At 43.0% G+C, this 20,176-nt stretch overlaps 1 protein-coding gene across 2 annotated transcripts in view; it reads left to right on the top strand.

Annotated features, from left to right (window-relative positions):
- Nucleotides 1-20,176, top strand: part of MEGF10 (multiple EGF like domains 10) — a 179,231-nt gene that overhangs the window by 80,282 nt on the left and 78,773 nt on the right. For both annotated transcript variants that reach the window (XM_053665335.1, XM_037138214.2), the window contains exon 5: nt 13,040-13,132. In XM_053665335.1, coding sequence (XP_053521310.1) covers nt 13,040-13,132 — 93 coding nt within the window. The remainder of the gene's footprint in view (nt 1-13,039; nt 13,133-20,176) is intronic.

Consider the following 20,176-nt stretch of genomic DNA (forward strand, 5'->3'; position numbering starts at 1 on the left):
CCCTGGAAGCTCTCCTCACACTGTGGCTTTTATTTGGAAAAGCTTTACTGAATGAACATTTACATAAAATAACTATACAAATTAAGCACACAGTTTGATAGGGACGCATGTACACTCGTGTAGGACCAGGAGACTTCCACCTCAGTTATGCTAGTTAAACTATTCATAACATGTAAATATCTTTTCATACCCCTTTGTAATTCCTCCCGTCCACGCCTACCTGCCCCCCACTCACTGCAGGTAACCACTGATTTGCTTTCTGTCACTCAACGTTACCTTGTATTTTCTAGAGCTTTATATAAATGGAGCTAGACAGTCTGTTTTCTTTCTTTTAATGTTTGATGCCTTTTACTCAAAGTAGTCATGTTGAGATTCATCCATTTTGTCTGGATCATTAGTTCATTTCTTTTTTTATTGTCGAGTAGTATTCTATTGTATGGATGGCTCACAATTTATTTCTCTTTCATGTGTTTATGGACATTTGGATTGTAGCCAGTTTTTGGCAATCACAAATAGAGCTGCTCTGACGATTCCTGCCCAGGTCTTCATACGGAAGTCTACCTCCACTCCCCTGTGCAATGCCTAGGAGGGGAGTGTTTGTGTCACTCAGTGCTAGTACACAAATGTTTAGAGATGCTTTACTTGAAATAGCCAAACTGGAAACCATGTAAACGTCCGTGAATATTTTTTTAGAGATTTTATTTTTAGAGAGAGGTGAAGGTAGGGAGAAAGAGAGGGAGAGAAACATCAGTATGAAGGAGAAACATCGATCAGTTGCCTCTTACCCATGCACCAACCTGGGACCGGACCCACAACCCAAGAATGTGTCCTGACTGGGAGTCAAACTGGCAGCCCTTTGCTTTGTGGGACAACACTCCAACCAAGTAACAGCCATGCCAGTCAGGGCTGTGAATATTTTTTAGAAATGGCCAAACTTTTCCAAAGTGGTTATTATTTTATACTCTCACTAGCAATATATGAGAGCTGCACTATTTCAGATTAACCCTTGCCAACACTTGCCCCAGTTGTTCTTTACATTTCAGTCTCTTGACTATACATGTAGCATTGCCTGGTCGTAGTTTTAGTTTGCACTGTTTAGTGACTGATGACAGCGAGCGTCTCTCTGTGAGCTCGTTTGCCCTTAGCACGTCTTCTTTGGTGATGTGTCCAAATCTTTTGCCCATTTGTTTGTAACTGAGCTGTTTGGTTTTTATTTAGTATTCTTCATGTATTCCGGATACAAGTTATCAGGTAGTATTTTTTTAAAACATTTCTTTCAGTCTGTGACTTATTTTTTTATTCTCTCAACAATGGTGATTTTTAAGGAGCAGAAGTTTTTAATTTTGATGGACACATTCATTAATTTGTTCTTTTGTAGGTTGTTCTTCGGTGCTATACATAAGAAACCTTTGCCTAATTCAAGGCCGCCAAGGTTTTCTCCTGGAGGTTTCATACTTTTTAGGTTTTGCATTTAGGTCTATGATTCATTTTGGGTTATTTTTTGTGTATGGTATGAAATTACATATACATGTTTATTTGCATATGGATATCTGATTTTTCCAGCATTGTTGAAAAGACTTTTTTTCTTCACTGAATTGCCTTTGCGCCTCTGTCAAAAGATAATTATCCATGTATGTGTAGATTTATTTCTGAGCTCTATTTTGTTTCATTGATCTATTTGTCTACATTTACACCAAAATCACACTTTCTTGGTTATCATAACTTTTTAAGTCATTAAATCAAGTAGCATTAGCCTTCCAACCTTGTATTTCTTTTTCAAAGCAAATGTTGTTTTGGCTACTGCAGGTACTTTACATTTACATATGAATTTTAAAATCAGTTTGCGAATTTCCACAAGAAATGCTGCTGGGGTTTTGGTTGGTATTATGTTGAATGTATAGATCTGTTTGGGGAAGAATTGATATCCTAACAGTATTGAGTCATCTGACTTCTGGACAAGGTCTGTCTCTCCAGAGAGAATATGTATATTCTGTTGTTAAATGGAATATTCTGTAAACATGAAGTAGGTCAGATTGGTTGACAGTTTCATTCATTTCTTTCATTTCTCTCAGCAATGTTGTTAGTTCTTAGTGTATATCACTTTCACCTTTTTGCTCATATTTATCTCTATGCATTTCATATTTTTGATGCTATTGTAAATGGCTTTAAAAATTTCCATTTCTGATTGTTCATTGCTAGTGTAGAGGGTTATAATGAAATTTGGGACATTGGTTTTTATCTGCAACCTTGTTAAACTCTCTTATTTTAGTAGCTTCTTTTGTAGATTCCATCAGATTTTCTACATACATATATTTACATAATCTGTAAAGAAAGGCAGTTTTACTTCTTCATTTTCAATCTGGATGTCCTTTAATTTTTTCTTGCCTCATTACACTTGCTGCAACCTCCAGCACAATAGGGGAGAGAAATTATGAGGCTAGACATCCTTGTCATGTTCTTAATTTTAGGGGGAAAGCATTCATTCTCTTACTACTGAGTAAGCATCAGCAGTAGGTTTTTTGTATTTGTCCTTTATCAGCGTAAGGAAGCTCCTTTATGGTCCTAGTTTGCGGAGAATTTATTTATGTTTAACAGGAATGGGTCCCGGATTTTGCCAAATGCTTTTTTTTCTGGCATTTTGGACATAGTTTTCTGCTATCGTGGATTTTTTTCTTTTCTTAATTAGGAACTCACTCACCTGAAATGTATCCCAAAGAGTCAGTGTATTAGTTAGGAATCAAGTTTGTCTACAATAAATAGATATCTGAAAAATGGGAACATATACACACTTGGGGTTCATTGTCTTTATGTACTGGCAAGCCTGAAACTGGGTGTTTTGTGATGCTTATTCATCTGCGTAAGGAATTCAGAGCAAAGGTTTCCATGATTCTCTGGGCCCTTCCCTCAGACTTGCCCGATTTTGGCAAATTCAGTCATGTCATCTGCACATGAGGCATATAAAGGAGGAAGAAAAGGGACGTTACACTGACAAATGAAGTCTGTCCCCCTGCACTGTTTTCCACACAGACACCTCAAGCCAGAACGAGGGCTGGGAAATGCCCTGTATTGCCGTAAACGTTATTCTCTCCATGAAAGTGGCATTCTGTTAATAAGGGCGGAGGGAAGAATGCACATTTGGTATGTGATTAGTTATGTCTGCCAAAGACACTGCTGGTCACCATTCTTAGTACTTGTATTTAGGAGTCATAAAGGCCCGATCAGGAATGGAGGAAAAGGGATTTCAGATGTGGATGCTTTTTCAGTACTCTTAGTAGTGTTACCGAATAAGAGGTCTGAGAGGGAGGCAATATTTGGCCCACCTAGGGATGCCAAAAACTGCTACAGAACAGGGGTTCCTCCCAAGGACACAATATTAATATCTACCGGGCTCTTCTTTCTGCCGCCAATTGGAAAGACATCTCTCAATGCCAGAGATTTGTGAAAAGGAAACAAAATGTTTATTTAATGCTATTTAGGCTTAATGCCTCCACTAAAATATCAAAGTCCTTTAGGGTATACACCTGCACCCACACAGCGCTCCCTCCTCCCACTGTCCCAACTCCGGGTACTGTAAATCAGGAAAACAGCACAGGTCTGTGTTTCAGGCCGCTGGCACCTTCAGCTGTGTCACTGTGCAGGCAGGATCTCTAGTTAATCCAAAGTACTGTGGTACCCGCTCATGGTCCACTGGCAAGAGGTCTTTGTACCAAGTTCTAGTCAAAGTCTCTCCTGCTTTCCAGGCCATGCAGCCAAAGGGGGCACCCCAAAGCCGCGTGGGCCTCTGCTTCCAAAGCTGCAGGGGTTCTCACTCCAGCAAAAGCATGTGGCTTTCTTCTTCACCTGGCTGCAGGGATCTCCATTCTGGCAAAGCTGCATGATTTTCCCTTTCACCTGGGAAAGAGGGGGTCCGCACCCTGCCAAAACCACGTGGCTCCCTCTTTCACCTCAACAAGAGGGGGTCCCCACTCTGCTGAAACCACGCGGCTGTCCCCTACATGACTGCAGGGGTCCTCATTCTGCCCCAAACTGCGTGGCTCACCCCTCACCTGGGCAGTTATCCCATCATGTCCCAGAGCCACTCTTTTCCAAGCTCTCACACAGACCCTGTGACTCAGGGGACCTGCCCCTAGTTACATCCTGGGTACCTGCCACTCCCTTCTCCCCGGCTGAAAACTTGGCCACAGCTATTTAACGTATCTATGAAACCAGTTAAAGGTTATAGATATGTTAAATAATCATTCCAGAGGTTAGCTGTAAAACTGTTGTTATGCAAAACAGCTCAATGGCCTTGGCTCTATTTGTCTCTTCCCCCTTGGGGTGGGGTGAGGACATCTTATATGTCTCTCCAATATTTCTATACACTTTGAATTCTGGACACTATTCCACATCGTTTTTTTTGCACACCCCCCCCCCACCCAGCTGCACCCTGTATCAGTAGGTGCAACCTGGTGGGCCCCCAGCCCTGTCTCAGTCTCCATGACTGATCAGCCGCATATGCAGGCTGTGTACATGAACCGCCAGTGGTGGGAGGTGAGAGCCCTTGACCCCACACGGCGGGTTATGCAACTTTGGGGATGGAATGGAAGGAGAATGGAGTGTGAGGCAGCTGTCGTTGCTGTTCTCCCTGCAACTTGCTTACAAAGGAGTCCACTTTCTCTGTTCAGACATCCTCTCTTTCATGAGACCCACCTTGACCTCTCGAGTTGGAACTAATGGTTTCCTTCCTGCAGCACCCGCAGGGCTCTTTATGACAGCTTTATTGGGGTAGAACTTATATGCCATATAATTCGACCATGTAAAGTGTGCAGTTCAATGACTTTCCTTATATCCACAGTTAGACAACCATCACACCATTTTAGAACATTTCATCAGCACAAAAACAAATAAACAAAAACCCCTATACCCGCTAGCTACCACCACATTCACTCCTGATCCCTCCTAGCCCTAGGTAACCACTAATACGCCTTTTATTACCCCTGCATTCTGCTCTCTGTTTATTCAGTGTAAGGGGCCTGTAGGTGACTAACTCTGCGGACTGCGTTCCTCATCTGCTGTCTTTATATCCACAGCAGCAATTTGCCTGCTAGCTACATCAGTGAATACGAAACAGGAGAGCAGACTGCAATGTAACATTTGGAAATACAGAAACAAAATTATTCCTCTCTGTGTGTTAGCATTGTTGAGGCAATTACATTTTGTAGAGACTTTGCATGTAGTTGGCCTCTAACAAAAATATGGAATGGATAAAGTTTACTTCGGAGGTCAACTCTGCTTTTTCTGTCTTCCTCATTTGAATCTTCTGACTCCTGGCCGTGTAGTACATCTGCCCTGGTTTCTGGCTTAGCACAACTTCTCCCATCTTTTTCACCCCTGCCTTTAAAACATATCAGCACGTTGGTTCCTGTGGGAATTGGGCACCAGGGTTTAACCCTACGCCTGCCTCTCTCACCAGCTATAGAGGTTGGGACGATCATTCCGTGCCCCGAGCTTCAGTTTCCTTGTTGGAAAAGCGTGGGAATGGTATTCAGTAAAGGCACCCTTAACTCTAAACATCTGTGTTCCTCAATACCAACTCAGGATACATGAGCAAGAATAAGTGTTGTAACTTATGTTTTTCATTCATAAGACCAGAGTAAAAGGAACTTCTGAGGAAAGATGGATGAGGTGAAGGGTTTGTTTTATCGGACAGTTATTTTGGAGGAATCCTCGGATCACAGAAACATTTTTCAAATTAATTTAAATGAATCAATTATATTATATCCTTTTGGACGACAGTAGGTGCCCGTGTTTAGAGAGATAATTGGTTTACAGAGGAGACTTTTGTCTGCCTACTCTTGCTTTCCCCTCTTTGTCGTGCTCTAGGTGTAAATACTAAGGGAAATGTACATGGCAGAGGAGAAAGCTGTTGAGCATAGTTAGTGGCTGTCAGTATTAAAGTGAAATATTTGCAAAGGAAAAGAATGAGGTCCGTAGCAGGGGTAATGGGATTTAAATGGGTTTAGGAACTAAGGCTGAAACAGCAGCATAATTAGAAAAGATTCCGGGGTCATCATGTCAGTCCTCACCTGTTCGTCAGGCAGACGGGCTGTCCACAGCTTTCACTGCAAACACGTGGCGGATTCTTCTCATCAGTGTCTCTTGCCTTCCAGTTCTTAAGGGAAAAGAGGGGTTGGCTGCCCCTTGAAACTTGATGGGTCCGCAGCAGTGTACTTACTGTGGGTCCAGAGCTTCCGCTTCCATCTGACCTCTAACAGAGACTACTGAAAACCCAGAATATGATATTTCATGATTTTCTTAAGGGGATATGTGAGAAATCAGTCATCTAGGTCATATCACCTTTGCTAGCTTTTCCTGGTTTAAATTGCTCTTTAGGAACAAGAAAAAGAAAGATGTGAACAAGAAATAAAATGACTGTTTCCATTGATGCCCAAGCCACACTTACGATGCCTCTTTTGCATCTGTCCTTGAAATCTAAGCTGTTGAACATTTGCTAAGGGGACCTTCATTCCCTTTCTCTGTTCTAACTCATTTGGGATTTTTCTGGAAGACAAATTCATGGGCTTACCCTACCTTGGTTCCCCATGTCATGTTTTTGTCATGGAAGCCCAACATCCAGAGTAGGTGGCATTTAAAGCTGAAAGAGAGGATGAGGGTGGGGTAGGGATCCAGCACAGCTGGACTCCTGGAGGGGACAGTCTGAGTTTGTCATCACTTGTGCCATAGTTAGTGTCCCTGCAACTGGGTGAGTTAGGGCATCAGAGAACACAGAGAGTGTCACAGCTCCCTCTGTTCACCTCTGTTAGCTCTGGTCGCCCCTGCTGGTCTCAGAGGGACCGGGTGAAGGCTGTCAGTGGGTGCGCAGAACCAGGAGCTGGTAAGCTGAGGACTTGGGGCAGAGATGGTACTTGCGTAACAGAGTCTAATGCTGTGTGTAGATTCTGCACCATGGATGTAGAATCTGGTGTTCTTTCCATTTAGAATCTCTACCAACAGTAATGCTCATCATTTAGGTCATTATTTGACTTTAGGCTTCAATGCTCAGAAGAAATTCCATTGGCTTTAAACTTTAATTAAGAAAATTACTAGGAAAGCTGATTCCCCCTACCAATTCTTAATTAACTTACTGACAAATTTGTTTTCTGCTAGGTATTCACGTTTTGCTTCAGACTTTGGCCACATGTTAGTTAGTTAGTTCCAGGTTCTCATAAATATCACCTGGAATTTCAAATGACTGCATAGGATTTTTTTCTTCTATTGTAATTAAGCTTCTTGATGTTCATGTCATGAAGCACAAACATGAATCAAACATGAGAGCATTCATATGATTATTCAGTCATCTGAAAGCATTCTGAAGCAGATCTTTGATTTCTACGTGTAGAAATTGGCTTATTATCCTCTCTTCTGGAATTAACAAAACAAGAGCAACAAGAAACAATTGATTGGAATCCTAGCACATGCAATTCTGAGTGTTTATCCTCTGGGGCACGTGTTTAACATGCATTTCTTTACTCATTTTGATATTGGAGGAAAGATTCTAGACATGCTTGCTCAGTCTTACCTTTCTTCCTACTTAGATTCAGGTAGGTACTGCAGAATATTTGGGGTCACACCAGGGTTAAGATCCCACACAACTACAAATCAACCCAAAGTTTAATGTGCAGTCTCTATGGTAACTATGCACATCAAAGCAGTGGTTTGTGGGGAGAGAAAGATGAGTGGTAAAAGAATGTAAAAGGAAGAAAAGGAATGAAAAAAATGAAAAGATAGAGAAGACGGGGAAAGCAAGTAACTGAGACCCCCCCATTCTCCTCTCACGGCCTCCCCTCCCAGGTAGAGAGGAAACACTGGGTCATTTTTACCCAACCTGGTATCTTGGATTTCAAATTTTCAAGTAGTGAAATTGATTCTTTTGTCCAATGAAATCTTATACAGATACCCGAAATATAAAGTGAAGTAATAGTCGTTAAAATTCAATTCATTTAAACTAGAAATAAAGTAGCTTACCCATTTCTCCTACTCTGCACCCTGTGCCTCTCATAATCACCAATCTCTTCTCTGTATCTATGAACTTGGGTCTGTTTTTTTTTAAGATTTAAGAGATCATATGGTATTTGTCTTTCAATACCTGACTGATTTCACTTAGCATAATGCCCTTGGAGTCCCATCTGTGTTGTGACAAATCTAGGATTTCATTACTTTTTTATGGCTGAATAATATTTCCTTGCGTGTATTCACCACAGTTTCCTTATCCATTCATCCATGGATACTCAGATGGCTTCCATATCTGGGCCACTGTTAAGTGATGCTGCAATGTGCATGGTGGTACATGTATCTGTTTGAAGGTGTTCTCATTTTCTTTAGCTAAATACCCAGAAGTGGAGGGGCTGGATCCTATGGTATTCTATTTTTAATTTTTTGGAACTTCCATACTGTTTTCCATACTGGTTATACGGATTGACCTTGTCCCAATGGCGCAACAGCAGTCCCTGCTCCCACATCCTCGCCAGCGCTTGTTGGGTCTCATCTTTTTGATAATGGCCATCCTCACAGCTGTGAGGTGATACCTAGATTGCTATGGTTTTGGTTTGCACTTCCCTGATTGTTAATGATGTCGTCTCTTTTTATGTGCCTGCTGGCCATCTCTGTGTCTTCTAAGTTAGTGTTTTATTGTTATAAACATATAAGTTAACATTAATAACATTTCCTTCACACAAAATTAATTGGCAAGAACAACAAGCCTCTTAAATAAATATAAGAATTTGAAATTTGAGAAAATGGGTAACTTCTTTTTCGTCAACCACTATCCCCAATTTTTGTTTTCTTTTAAATGCGGTGTATTAAAACCTCTAGTTTCATATTAAAAGCAAATAGCATCTGACTGTTAAAACTTGTCAAGACGTACACAGAGAATTTTACATAGTTTTAGATTTTTGAAGGAGGAGAAATTGGTAGATTTGTCTCTGAAAGCGGATCGCTGTACGTTGCAAACAGCGACGTCATCAGTACGCACGACAAGGGAGCGTTCCCGCATTTGCATGTTTCGACGTCATCAGTACGCACGACAAGGGAACGCTCCTGCATTTGCATGTTTCCAGTGGGTGTGAGCGCTCTCTGCGAGCCAGTGTGCTTGGTGCGCTCCATCACACGGAGCGGTACAATACGGTGTGCAGAGCGTGCCCTAGACTGGAGCCTTGTGTGCCATTTAATTGATACTTGCCTATCTAAATTTTAAAGAAAGAGCACTGCAGAACTATGTCCTTACAAATGAACAGCACATCTATAATCAAACACATGCATAAATATGTAATTGTCTGAATCAAATATTGGAAAGTTCCTACGCATCTCCTTCAAACTCTAGGATCAGAATTTCTGCTCTGCGCCAACATCTCACACTCAGCTGGCCTGGCACCCTCACCCAACTGCCTGGGCGCTAAAAAATTATTCTGGGGATGTTGAGTGAGTAAGCCTGTGTTTTCCTGAAATGTATGGTTCATTTATTCTGCTGTGGTGCCGTCTACCTGATGGATTTTTGTAATAAATTTATATTTTCACTAGCATATTCCCAGCTAATTCCCAGAATAAAGCCCTAACACCTTAGTTTGGTTTCCAAGGTCCCTCTCTCCCTTTTTTTAAAAAATTAATTTTATTGATTATGCCATTACAGTTCTATTTCCCCCCCCTTCAGTAATTTACTATTTGAAATATATTGGACAGTTAATTGAATAGTTAACATAAAAATTATAATGACTTATTATACAGTTAGCATAAAATTATTTCCCAATCATAAGTATGTTTATGAAAATATCACAGGTTTTCTGCATATTTGACATTCTCACTAACTTTTTTCCAAGGTTTATTTACTTGTTTCTAGAGAGAAAGGAAGGGAAGGACAGGGAGAGAAACATTGACGCACATGATAAACATTGGTCTGTCGCCTTTTTAAAAAAATATATTTTACTGATTATGCCATTACAGTTGTCCCATTCCCCCCTTCATTCCCCTTTACCCTGCACACTCCCTCCCCCACCATTCCCCCCTTTAGTTTATGACCACGTGTCTCAAGTTCTTTAGATTCTACATTTTCCATATTATTCTTGCCCTACCCCTATCTATTTTATACTGACCATCTATGCTACTTATTTTCTGTGCCTTCTCCCCCCTTATCCTCCTCCCACTCCCCTGTTGCTAACCCTCCTTGAGATCTCCATTTCTGTGGTCCTGCTCCTGATCTAGCTGTTCTCTTAGATTGCTTTTGTTTTAGGTGTGGTTGTTAATAACTGTGAGTTTGCTGTCCTTTCGCTGTTCATCTTTTTTATCTTCTTTTTCTTAGGCAAGTCCCTTTAACATTTCATGTAATAAGGGCTTGGTGATGATGAACTCCTTGAATTTGATCTGATCTGAGACGTACTTTATCGGCCCTTCTATTCTAAATGAAAGCTTTGCTGGATAGAGCAATCTTGGATGTAGGTCTTTGAATTTCATGACTTGGAATACTTCTTTCCAGCCCCTTCTTGCCTGTAAGATCTCTTTTGAGAAATCCGCTGACAATCTGATGGGAACTCCTTTGTAGGTGACTGTTCCTTTATTTCTTGCTGCTTCTAGAATTCTCTCCTTCATTTTAATCTTGGCTAATGTAATGATGATGTGCCTTGGTGTGTTTCTTCTTGGGTCCAACTTCTTTGGGACTCTCTGAGCTTCCTGGAAGTCTATTTCCTTTGCCAGATTGGGGAAGTTCTCCTTTATTATTTGTTCAAATAAGTTTTCCACCGGTGGCTGTTCCTCTTCCCCTTCTGGTACCCCTATAATTCGGATGTTGGAGCATTTAAAGATGTCCTGGAGGTTCCTAAGCCTCTCCTCATTTTTTTGAATTCTTGTTTCTTCATATTTTCCTGTTTGGTCATTTTTTTCTTCCTTCTGGTCCACTCCTTTGATTTGAAAGTTTCCTTTCCATCACTATTGCTATCCTGTGCATTTCCCTTCATTTCAATTAGTTTAGCCTTCATATGTTCCTCTAATTTGTGACTAAAATCAACCAGTTCTGTGAGCATCCTGATCACCAGTGTTTTGAACTGTGCATCTGAAAGTTTGGCTATTTCTTGGTCGCTTAGAGTTAAGGGTTCTGGGGCTTTGAGTTCTTCTTGAGTCATGTTTTGGTCTGTTTGAGCCTGTTACCTATGAGGGGCAGAGCCTTAGGTGTTCACCAGGGTGGGGCCACCCAGGTCGCTGGTTTGTGATGCTGTATGTAGGGGCAGGGTCAGAGAGGGGCATTAGCGCTCCCCTCTGCTGCTTCCTGTTGCTAGAGTCTGTGCAGTCTGTCTCACTGCTTGTTCCTTTGCCTGGTTTATCTGTGTGCAAATGTGTGACCGTGGTCAGCCAGCCGCTTTGCGTCCTCACTGGGTCCGCCCTTCGCAACCCCACACCTGGGATCTTCAAACTGCCCCCCACGCGCCTGGGTCAGTCTGGCAGAGTTTTCCTGTGTGACCCTGCTCCACTAGTCGCTGGCTCCACCCCTCTTGACAGTCTGGCTGAAGGGTTCATTGTTGTCGGACTTCCGTGTAGTTCAATTTTCTGTGTTTTGGCTGCGTTTTCTGTTACTAAAATTTTGTTGTCTTTAAACTTGGTTGTGCAAGAAGGCACAGTGTTTCCACCTATGCCTCCATCTTCCTCTCACCCTTTTTAAAGCTATTGCTTCAAACAGTGTGCCCAAACAGGCCTCACTTTCATTTGTTTTTCTTTCTGCATTTTGCTTCTGCTTTCTCTTTACCTAAAATGACTTTCCCTTATGTCTAAATCTTTTTGATAAAAAGCTTAGAAATGATCATCATTTTCATTTTTGGTGCAGCAATATAGATAATATATATACACATACATGCCCAATATAGAAAGCTCATAAACATTTTTAATAACATGGAAATATTTTCCCATTATATTAAGTGGGAAAGCAAATTGAAAACATTATGATTCTGTTTTCCTTTTCCTCGAGAAGAAAAATATATAGGAAAACATTGCTGAAAGTTTCTACCTACTCAAAAATGTTACTGGTTGGTGGAACTGGAGATGAGGTTTATTTTGCTTATGGTATGTTTTGACAGTAGACCTATTTTAGTTTTGTTTTTGTAATAAGGCATGCATTAAAAAACTTACCTCTAATCCATGTGGTATCTTATCTCATCCTCACACAGCATTTCAGAATATCTTAACCTAAAACTCTTCCAAATTGTTCTCAAAATTACTCATATATTCTGGTATTTTCAAAAACGTGTTATCAGTGTTAGGGGGACTGAGATCGAAAGTAATGCTCGTTAACGTTCAGCACAGAATAACATTTTCAATGTCCCTTCCTGTCAGTCCACTGAGCTTTGCTTTGGAAGTGATCAGGCTGCCCATATGCTCATAATTCAATGACACCCCTAACCTCCATGGGTTGGGTCCCACCTAGGATGGTCACTAATGAAAGAGGAATTGAGATTTACTGTTTCCTAAGACCTGGGTGACACTTTTCAAATATTCTCCTCCAATAGGAAAAGGGCATGTAGTTCTGCTGTGTCGTAGTTGTGAACAGCATATGCCCAAAGAAATCGGACTCTTGTTTCTGGTGAAGGTGACTGGGGATACCTCCTGGCCTCCTTGGTTGCCCTGGAGTCCGAATACCTTGCTTTGTGATTTGTTTCTGCATTCACAGCCCATATGCTTCTTCCAAAACAAAGAAGACTACCCATGTATTTGGTAGTCACTGATAATTTTTTAAGTGGATTAGGCAGTTTTCCTGGAAACTTTTTTCGTAACTGAGCATGAAGTAGAATTAAATAGTAGAAATGAAGGAATTTATTTGGAGATATCAAAATAGGAAGGAGAATTGTTTGGTTACACCGCAGACTGTAGGAGGGCTGAGGAATGGATTGAAGAAAATTATCAAGCATGCATGTTGTTTTTAAGAGATACTTGAGACCGGGATGTGAAACAGCTGTGTTGTTGGCGGGGGAGGGGGGCAGTTTCTGGTGCCAACTTTCCTTATTTGATTGATTTTTCTTTCCGACAGCCCACTGTGCTGATAAATGTGTCCACGGTCGCTGCATTGCTCCAAACACCTGTCAGTGTGAGCCTGGCTGGGGGGGCACCAACTGCTCCAGTGGTGAGTCTCCACCTGCTGTTGTCTGTCTCGGGATGTTTGTGCTGGAAGGGCCCCCTTGTCTGCAGATTACCCTGAGCCACGGTTTCCCTCTTCATCTCTCTGCTGAATGTGGTGTGGATTCCTGGACCCAACTCAGTGATGCAGTTTCCTTTCAAATCTGTGCATGTGTTGTATACAGAACTGAGTTTAGAGAAAGGTACTTGGGACAAAGGACATTTCACTAATCTGATGCGGGTACTTTTGTAAACACGAATGCATTTTCCAGAGTAGGGCAGTGGTGGTAACATAGTTACTGTCCTGTAGCTTCTACTTCTACTTGTTGATTTATCTGTGATATTTTCTTGGTGATTAAAATTTACCACTTGTCATTTTTAACTTAGAAGTAAAATTGATATCTTCAGTGCCGATGCTATTTTTCTGTACATTCTGAGATGCAAATAATGAGCACTTGCTGAGATAACTTTGGGGAGAAATATTGGTAATGAAAATTCATGAACAGTTTGGTATTTAATTAAACATAATATTGTATATAACCTGTCTCTGTTATGTTAGAGTTACAATTCTACAGTATGATATTTTGCATTATAAGCAGGTTGCACTTCAAGTCTCATCTTCTGTATTATGAGTGTTAAATGATGGGATGTCATGGAACACAGCTGCTTTTCTAAATTCCACAATTAAAACGTTAGTTTTCCAGCTCACTTGTTGCTCTGTGTAGGACTATGAACACTTCCTGCTCCTTCATACTTTGTTTCCCCTTGAAAATATGAGAAGGAATTGAAGTGCAACTAAATGGTAATGTACCAATCATTATGTTTAGAGAAGGATACAGTAGTTTTAAAAGTTGGCAGGCCCTCACGACACCACGAATGTGTCCTCATTGCTACAAAACAACGTTCTGAAACTAGTCCGAAAGGACTTCCCGGTGGGTAGGTAAGCTGGTTTGCAGAACTTGCACTGGCGCGCGCTTGGAATCGAGGTCTTGTGATCCTGTTAGAGCTGCTTGCTTCAGCTGTGTCATCGCTTGGCCGTCCCTTGCACTGGCTGCGCACAAAACATTCTGCGTAAAAAAGAGCCCTTTATTGTGTTTGAGACCGGCGGTGTGTGTGTGTGTGTGTGTGTGTGTTTCTGCCCCTGACAGGCTTCCAACTCCAATGGATAACCGCCTCGCCGGGTTTTGTTTTGCTTCTGCTGGAGATCGGGAGGAGAGGGCGCGTTTTGTTCACATGCGGTGGAGGCAGAGTGTCTGGGATGTGGGCTTTGGCTCGTGTCCATTTTTCTGGCCGACTGACCTCAAATGTGATGAGGCTTTCATGAAGTTTTCCAGCTTAAAAATCAGTTGTGCCTACACATTTTGAGGAAAAATAACATTTTTATAGAAACTGGTAGGAGAGAGAAGAGTGGATGTATTTGTCATTCAAAGAGTGAGGTCTGTTGCTGATTCCAAGGTGAGCGAGCGCGCGTGGGAGAGTTCCAGCCGGTCGTGCACCGTGTCCCGAGATCCACACCCGCCCGGGCTCAGACGTCAGGCTGATGCGTGTCCGTGTACACAAAGTGGGAGCCCACAGGGGTCTCAGACTCTCAAGAACTGGTTCAGACCGTCTCTAAAATAAACGGGTGCTTTGTTTTCAGGGTAGGCCTTCTCGAAAATGAACTGCTTTATTTTGGAGTTGACTTGTTTTTGAAGGAAGCCTCTAGAACTCTGAGAACACCTTCTTTCAATCCCAGAAGATGATAGTGCCTGTACAGCTCATGTTCTGGCTTATTAATAATGAACAAAAGCATAAATAAACATGGATAGATGTCTGACATCTTCAAAGATGTTCAGAGAAAAACTTCTCTGGCACCTTTTCAAAGCGCGTAAGAAAATGCTCTTCTGAGCCAGAGCGCTGGGTCCCATTGCCTGGATAGTATCTGCCGAGGTTACCTGACTACCATCACTCATTGGAGTGGTGGAATGTATTTATTCTTGGCCAGATAATTCTTGAAATGAAATGTGTGTTCTAGTAATCTACTGAGTAGCAGAGCTAGAATGACCTCACTTTCAAAGATCCTACTTTTCTCATTAGTCATATATTTGATAATACATATTAGATCCATAAAATGATTGTATTGATAATAAGAGTGGTTCCTTACATCAGTCAGTGTCCAGTCGGGAGACAGAAATCACAATATTTTTTTGAGTAAAGCTTTTATTTTGGAACAATTTTAAATTTACAGACAAGCTGCAGACATAGTAGAGAGTTCCTATATACTTGCATCCACTTCTCCCCCTTGTTCACATCTTACCATTGGCTTGTCGAACTGAGAAACTGACCTTAGCGCATTACTGAACTTGCTAGAAATCTGCCCTCTGGAACTTGCTAGAAATCTACCCTATAGGACACTTGGGAAAGCTCTAACGGAGAAGCGTCTTACCAGAAGTTTTCTGCTACAGAATAGCCCCAGAGGGATGCCCAGGGAAGTTGCTGGCTGATGGGGACTGCTAGCCTCGGCGTTTGGCAGGAGCTGAACGCTAGGGAAGCTGCTGCGGGAAGCTAGAGCCTCTTTTGCAGAAACCTGGCACTGTGAAAGCTCCAGGTGCCACAGAGTTGGATGCTGGAGAAGCCACTCTACCCGCTGTGCTCACAGGGCGGGACCTGGGTGCTGCCGTGGCCACATGCACCTCAGGAATCAGTTGGGCTAATGCACTAGATCCACCACGGACAACTTTCCTCCTGGAATGTCTCTTCAGTGCCCTCTAAAGAAAATGCTTAAGATTTGGCCAGCTGAGAAAGGAAAAATATTTAAAGGGTCCATACCCATTTTTGCAGAGCAGGCAATGAAGAATTAGTTTAGCACTGAGCAGCAATTAAGTAATATCTGTAGCAATCCATGCCTCTGGTTACACAGCCCCTCTACACACATTCCTACACACACTTGAATTCTTACCGATCAACAAAGCAACTCTACATTTCCATCTAGTAAGATACAGCTACCTGTGTTCTATGTAAAGACCTCACCTGCATCCTCAAATGACAAGATCAAGTCCCAGTAGTTGTGTACCCAGTGCTGGTTACATTAAAGTTTTCTCAAATTCGGTAATAGCTCCACTGAATGTTGTTCTCTAGATACTAAAGTTAATGCCCAGCAACTTGTTGATAGAGTAAAATAAAAATGGAAAGAGAGGAACAAAGAAAGCAGCATCTATAAGTGAACACAGCCACATAGCAAGCCAATAGAGAAAGCCTACTGCAGGCCCTCTTTCTGTACTTAGCCACAAGGCTGTGCTAATTGCAGAGGTGTAATTACAAGTGTGTGTGGCTTCCTTCCTCCACGCAGCAGGGCGTATGTGCCCCTTTGCACCCTGCACCCTGCACCCCACCTGCTTGGGGTTCTTTCCACTAGTGAGTGACTAAAGCTTCATTCCTGAGGGGCCTGAAATCTCAGTCGTCCTGCCTTTTCAAAAAATTGCTCATGTTCTCTATTACCCTTTGCTAGTGGGCGTAGAGGTATGAGGAGATGACCCCCAGAGTCCCTCGGTTTTGGGGCGTGGTTTTCCTTCCTCCCGCTGTGTAGTGGCACCCCAGTTTCCTCTGGGTCATCAGGATTGATCATTTCATCTAGAAGAGTAATTTTATTTACATTGAGAGGTTAAAGTGACCAACTGACAATAAATTAGTAACTGTCATACAAAACTATCTCTCTCTATTTTTTTTCTTCCTAATATACTTGGGAGATTAAGGAACTAACAGACACCTTTGCATGTACAGGTTAAGAAAGGCTTCCCTCGGAGATTGAATCTGTTCTCCTCATCAGTGGAGGGAAGGTTCCCGTCTGTGATATATAGTCAGTGTTCCTGGGTCTCGGCGTGTTCTCTGTGGAAACAGCCAGCATGTCAGAGAACTGCACAGAGCTTGTTTCCCCGGAGTGAAATCAAGATTTATTTGACTAGACTCGGACATATTGCTCCTTTTCAGATTTGATTAAATGATTTTTTTTAAAAGGACATACATATTTTACTTTTATTGTCACCCTAATGTATACCCCAGCCTGTATGACATTAATCTACCTCACCTCCGCCTCTCTCTTCCCTCCTCTCTTTCCTGCTCTCTGGTTATCCCCCTCCCCCACCTGTCTCTCTGTCCCATCATCAATCCTCTACCCCCCCACCATCACTGATGACAAACCACTCCTGAAGGCAGGGGCTGTGTGTTATTAATCTCTTTAGCCTCCATTGTGCCTGGTATGTGGTTGGAGCACAGTACAAGTTTGCTCCATTTTATTAGATTAAATGAACCATATGATTCTGTATGATTCTGAGGTGGTCATTTGTGTATTCGTGATGCAAACTTCCATTGAGAGATCACCGTGTGCCAGGCACTGTACTGGATCCTGGAGCAGGACACAAACATGGAGCAAAGCCCATGCTGGGAGAAAAGCAGACAGTGATGTGAGTGTCTTGTGGTGGGAAGGAGGGCAGCCTCAGCCAGAGCCGCGCTTTGAGGAAGCACACAATGGACTTAGGTAAGGTAGTGCGAGGTCTCCTGGGGGGACTAGGGCAGGAAGGACCTGATGTATGGCTGTGGGGGAGGGGGAATGAAACGAAGGTGATAGAGTATAGTCTGCCCTTCCAGAAACTTAGCTGAGACTCCAGCAAGGAGGAGCAAAGAGAGAGTTAGGAAGAAGGCAAATGTAGGCTCAAGGAAAGTTTTGTGTTTGTTTGCTTTTGTTTATGTTTTAAGGTGAGAAAGATTTAGAGGCTGAGAGAGAAGTGAGAGAAAAAAGAGGGGCTAGAGATTCAGGTGAGAGAGAAGCTCATTTAATTGTGGGAACAAGGCTTCTGAGAAGACAGTTTCGGGAAGGGCTGGGGCACCAGGAACTGATTAGCAGGGAGTACTTCCCACTCCCAACAGAATGAGGAGGAAAGAGTGGCGTGGCGGGCAGGGATGCCCACAGGTGTCTAGTATCCAGGGTGCTCATGGGCGGGTGAGCAGGCTCATATTTGATGACCTCTCTTCTCTGGGTGAACTTGGAGGAGAGGTAATCTGCTGATACTAAGGGGAGCAGAAGTGAGGGCACGCTGATGATGACAATGACAGTTCTTTTTCACTTCACACTCGGCTATGTGCTAAGCATCACTACAAGGGCTTTACAAGAGTGGCATTTAATGCTCACAACAGTGAAACAGTAACACTTCTTGTTCCTGTTTTACAGATGAGCGAACAGTGGTGCAGAAAGATTAAATGACTTACCTAGGTTTATACATTAGTAAAGGGTGGAGACAGACTCACATCTCAGTCAAAGCCAGAACTTTAAGCACAAGGGTCTGTGCCTCCCACAGTCAGGATGGAGGTTCAGCGAAAGTGCCCAGGGCTGCGGGGAATGGCAGCGGGAGGCGGGCGGGGGAGCACCAGGCAAATCCTAAAACGAGTTTCTTGAGAGGCGCTGAGGGCACACGAGCATTAAAGGTGAGGAATTTCAAACGACACCAGTTTGGTTGGCCTCATTTGTGATTTTTAATTTCCTAAGAATGTGGGGCCAGATTATATTTATGATCACTTACAAGTCTGTGATTCTATGAGTGATTTACTTCAATAAACACAGGTATGCAATCCCTGAGACCTGTCTTTGTGTTTAAAGGAAACCCTTTAAACTTTTATATGGGTAGCACTAACACGTTTGTCCTCTCAAACTGTGTAATCCTATTTATGATTTTCTCAATGTCTGTAGAGAAATTTAGTTCTCCTCTGGCTATAGGACACATCCAAAACTCATGGGAAAGTCCTAAATCAATACTAGCAGCCCGCAAAATGTTCTCAAATGCTCGGTCCCCAGGCTTTTGACATTAGAACCAAATAGAGGCAACAGTGGAAATTTGCTTTGGTTTAGAAGGTGCAAACTGGATCTGTTAGTCACCAGTAGCGTTTCTGGTCGAATGTACTTGGACGTGGTGAAAATATGCCTCGGAGGCAGCACTAGCTCAAGCGTGTTCAGGCCCAGGTTAGGAACACCCATGAGCTTTCGCACAAAGCAGGCCCCGCTGCGGAGCCCTGAGTAAGTAATAAGACTTCGCCTGCGGGATATTCCAATCGAGGAATTCATTTGAAGGATATTGCGAGCCAGAAACCATGAGGCACAAAAAGCTGACTTATTCCCCAGCAAGATTGGTTGTAAAGGTCTATCGACTGGACACAATAGTCCGATCGATGTCGTCTGGGGAAAGAAGGCGCTCAGAGCCGGGCCCTGGAGGCAAGTCATTAACATGCCCGTCTCTCTGTCAGAAGTACTTTAGAAATCAGGTTGATGGAGCGGGGAGAATAAGAGGAGATCTTTTGGGTTCACTGGCACGGGGGCAGGGCATTGATGATGGGCGGGAAGGACTGAGTTCAGAATGGTAGAGCGGAACTGCCCAAAAGCAATTTCACTGATGGACTGCCCAAATATTTTGATGGAGGTTACAAACAGAAACTGCTGATTTGGACTTTCTGAGGAACTCTGGAACCCGGGCTGTTTTTGGTTACTCTCTGGAGGGTCAGGGAGCCTCCTCCCTGCTCCTCCCAACCCCCATGTTGGCACTGAAGTGCAGTGGTCCCGGCTGCTCACCCTTCTGTGCTGTTTCTGAGCCTTGCTTTCCTCATACTGCAGATAAGAAGAAGAGCACCGACTTTATTGGCTTGTGGGGATGAAATGACACAGTACCTGTTCAGGGCTCAGCGCTGTGCCTGGCAGCGTACTAACGGCTAAGTGGTGCTTGCACCGTCTAGGGTGACAAGCGGGCTTCCACCGGGCTTCTCAACGTCAGTCTAGTCTTTAGACTGGACCATGGATGGGGCGGCCCTTTGTGGCCCTCTCGTTTCATCCTGCAGGCGACACCCTTGGTTAGCACAAGCCTCTCTCGGCCCAGAGTCACTTGCCAGGACTCCCCAGACAGCCCTGGAGCAGCTCCTTCGGTGCAATTTCCAGCCTCTGACCATGGTGTCCTCCTTGCCAGACGAGTGTGTGTCTGGTCCACGTTGCTCCAGGTGCCAGACGTTTCCATGACCCGTGCGGCCAGTTCACTGG

The sequence above is a fragment of the Artibeus jamaicensis genome, unplaced genomic scaffold, assembly GCF_021234435.1.
Source record: "Artibeus jamaicensis isolate MK-2021 breed Jamaican fruit bat unplaced genomic scaffold, CSHL_Jam_final contig_402, whole genome shotgun sequence".
NCBI lineage: Eukaryota > Metazoa > Chordata > Mammalia > Chiroptera > Phyllostomidae > Artibeus > Artibeus jamaicensis.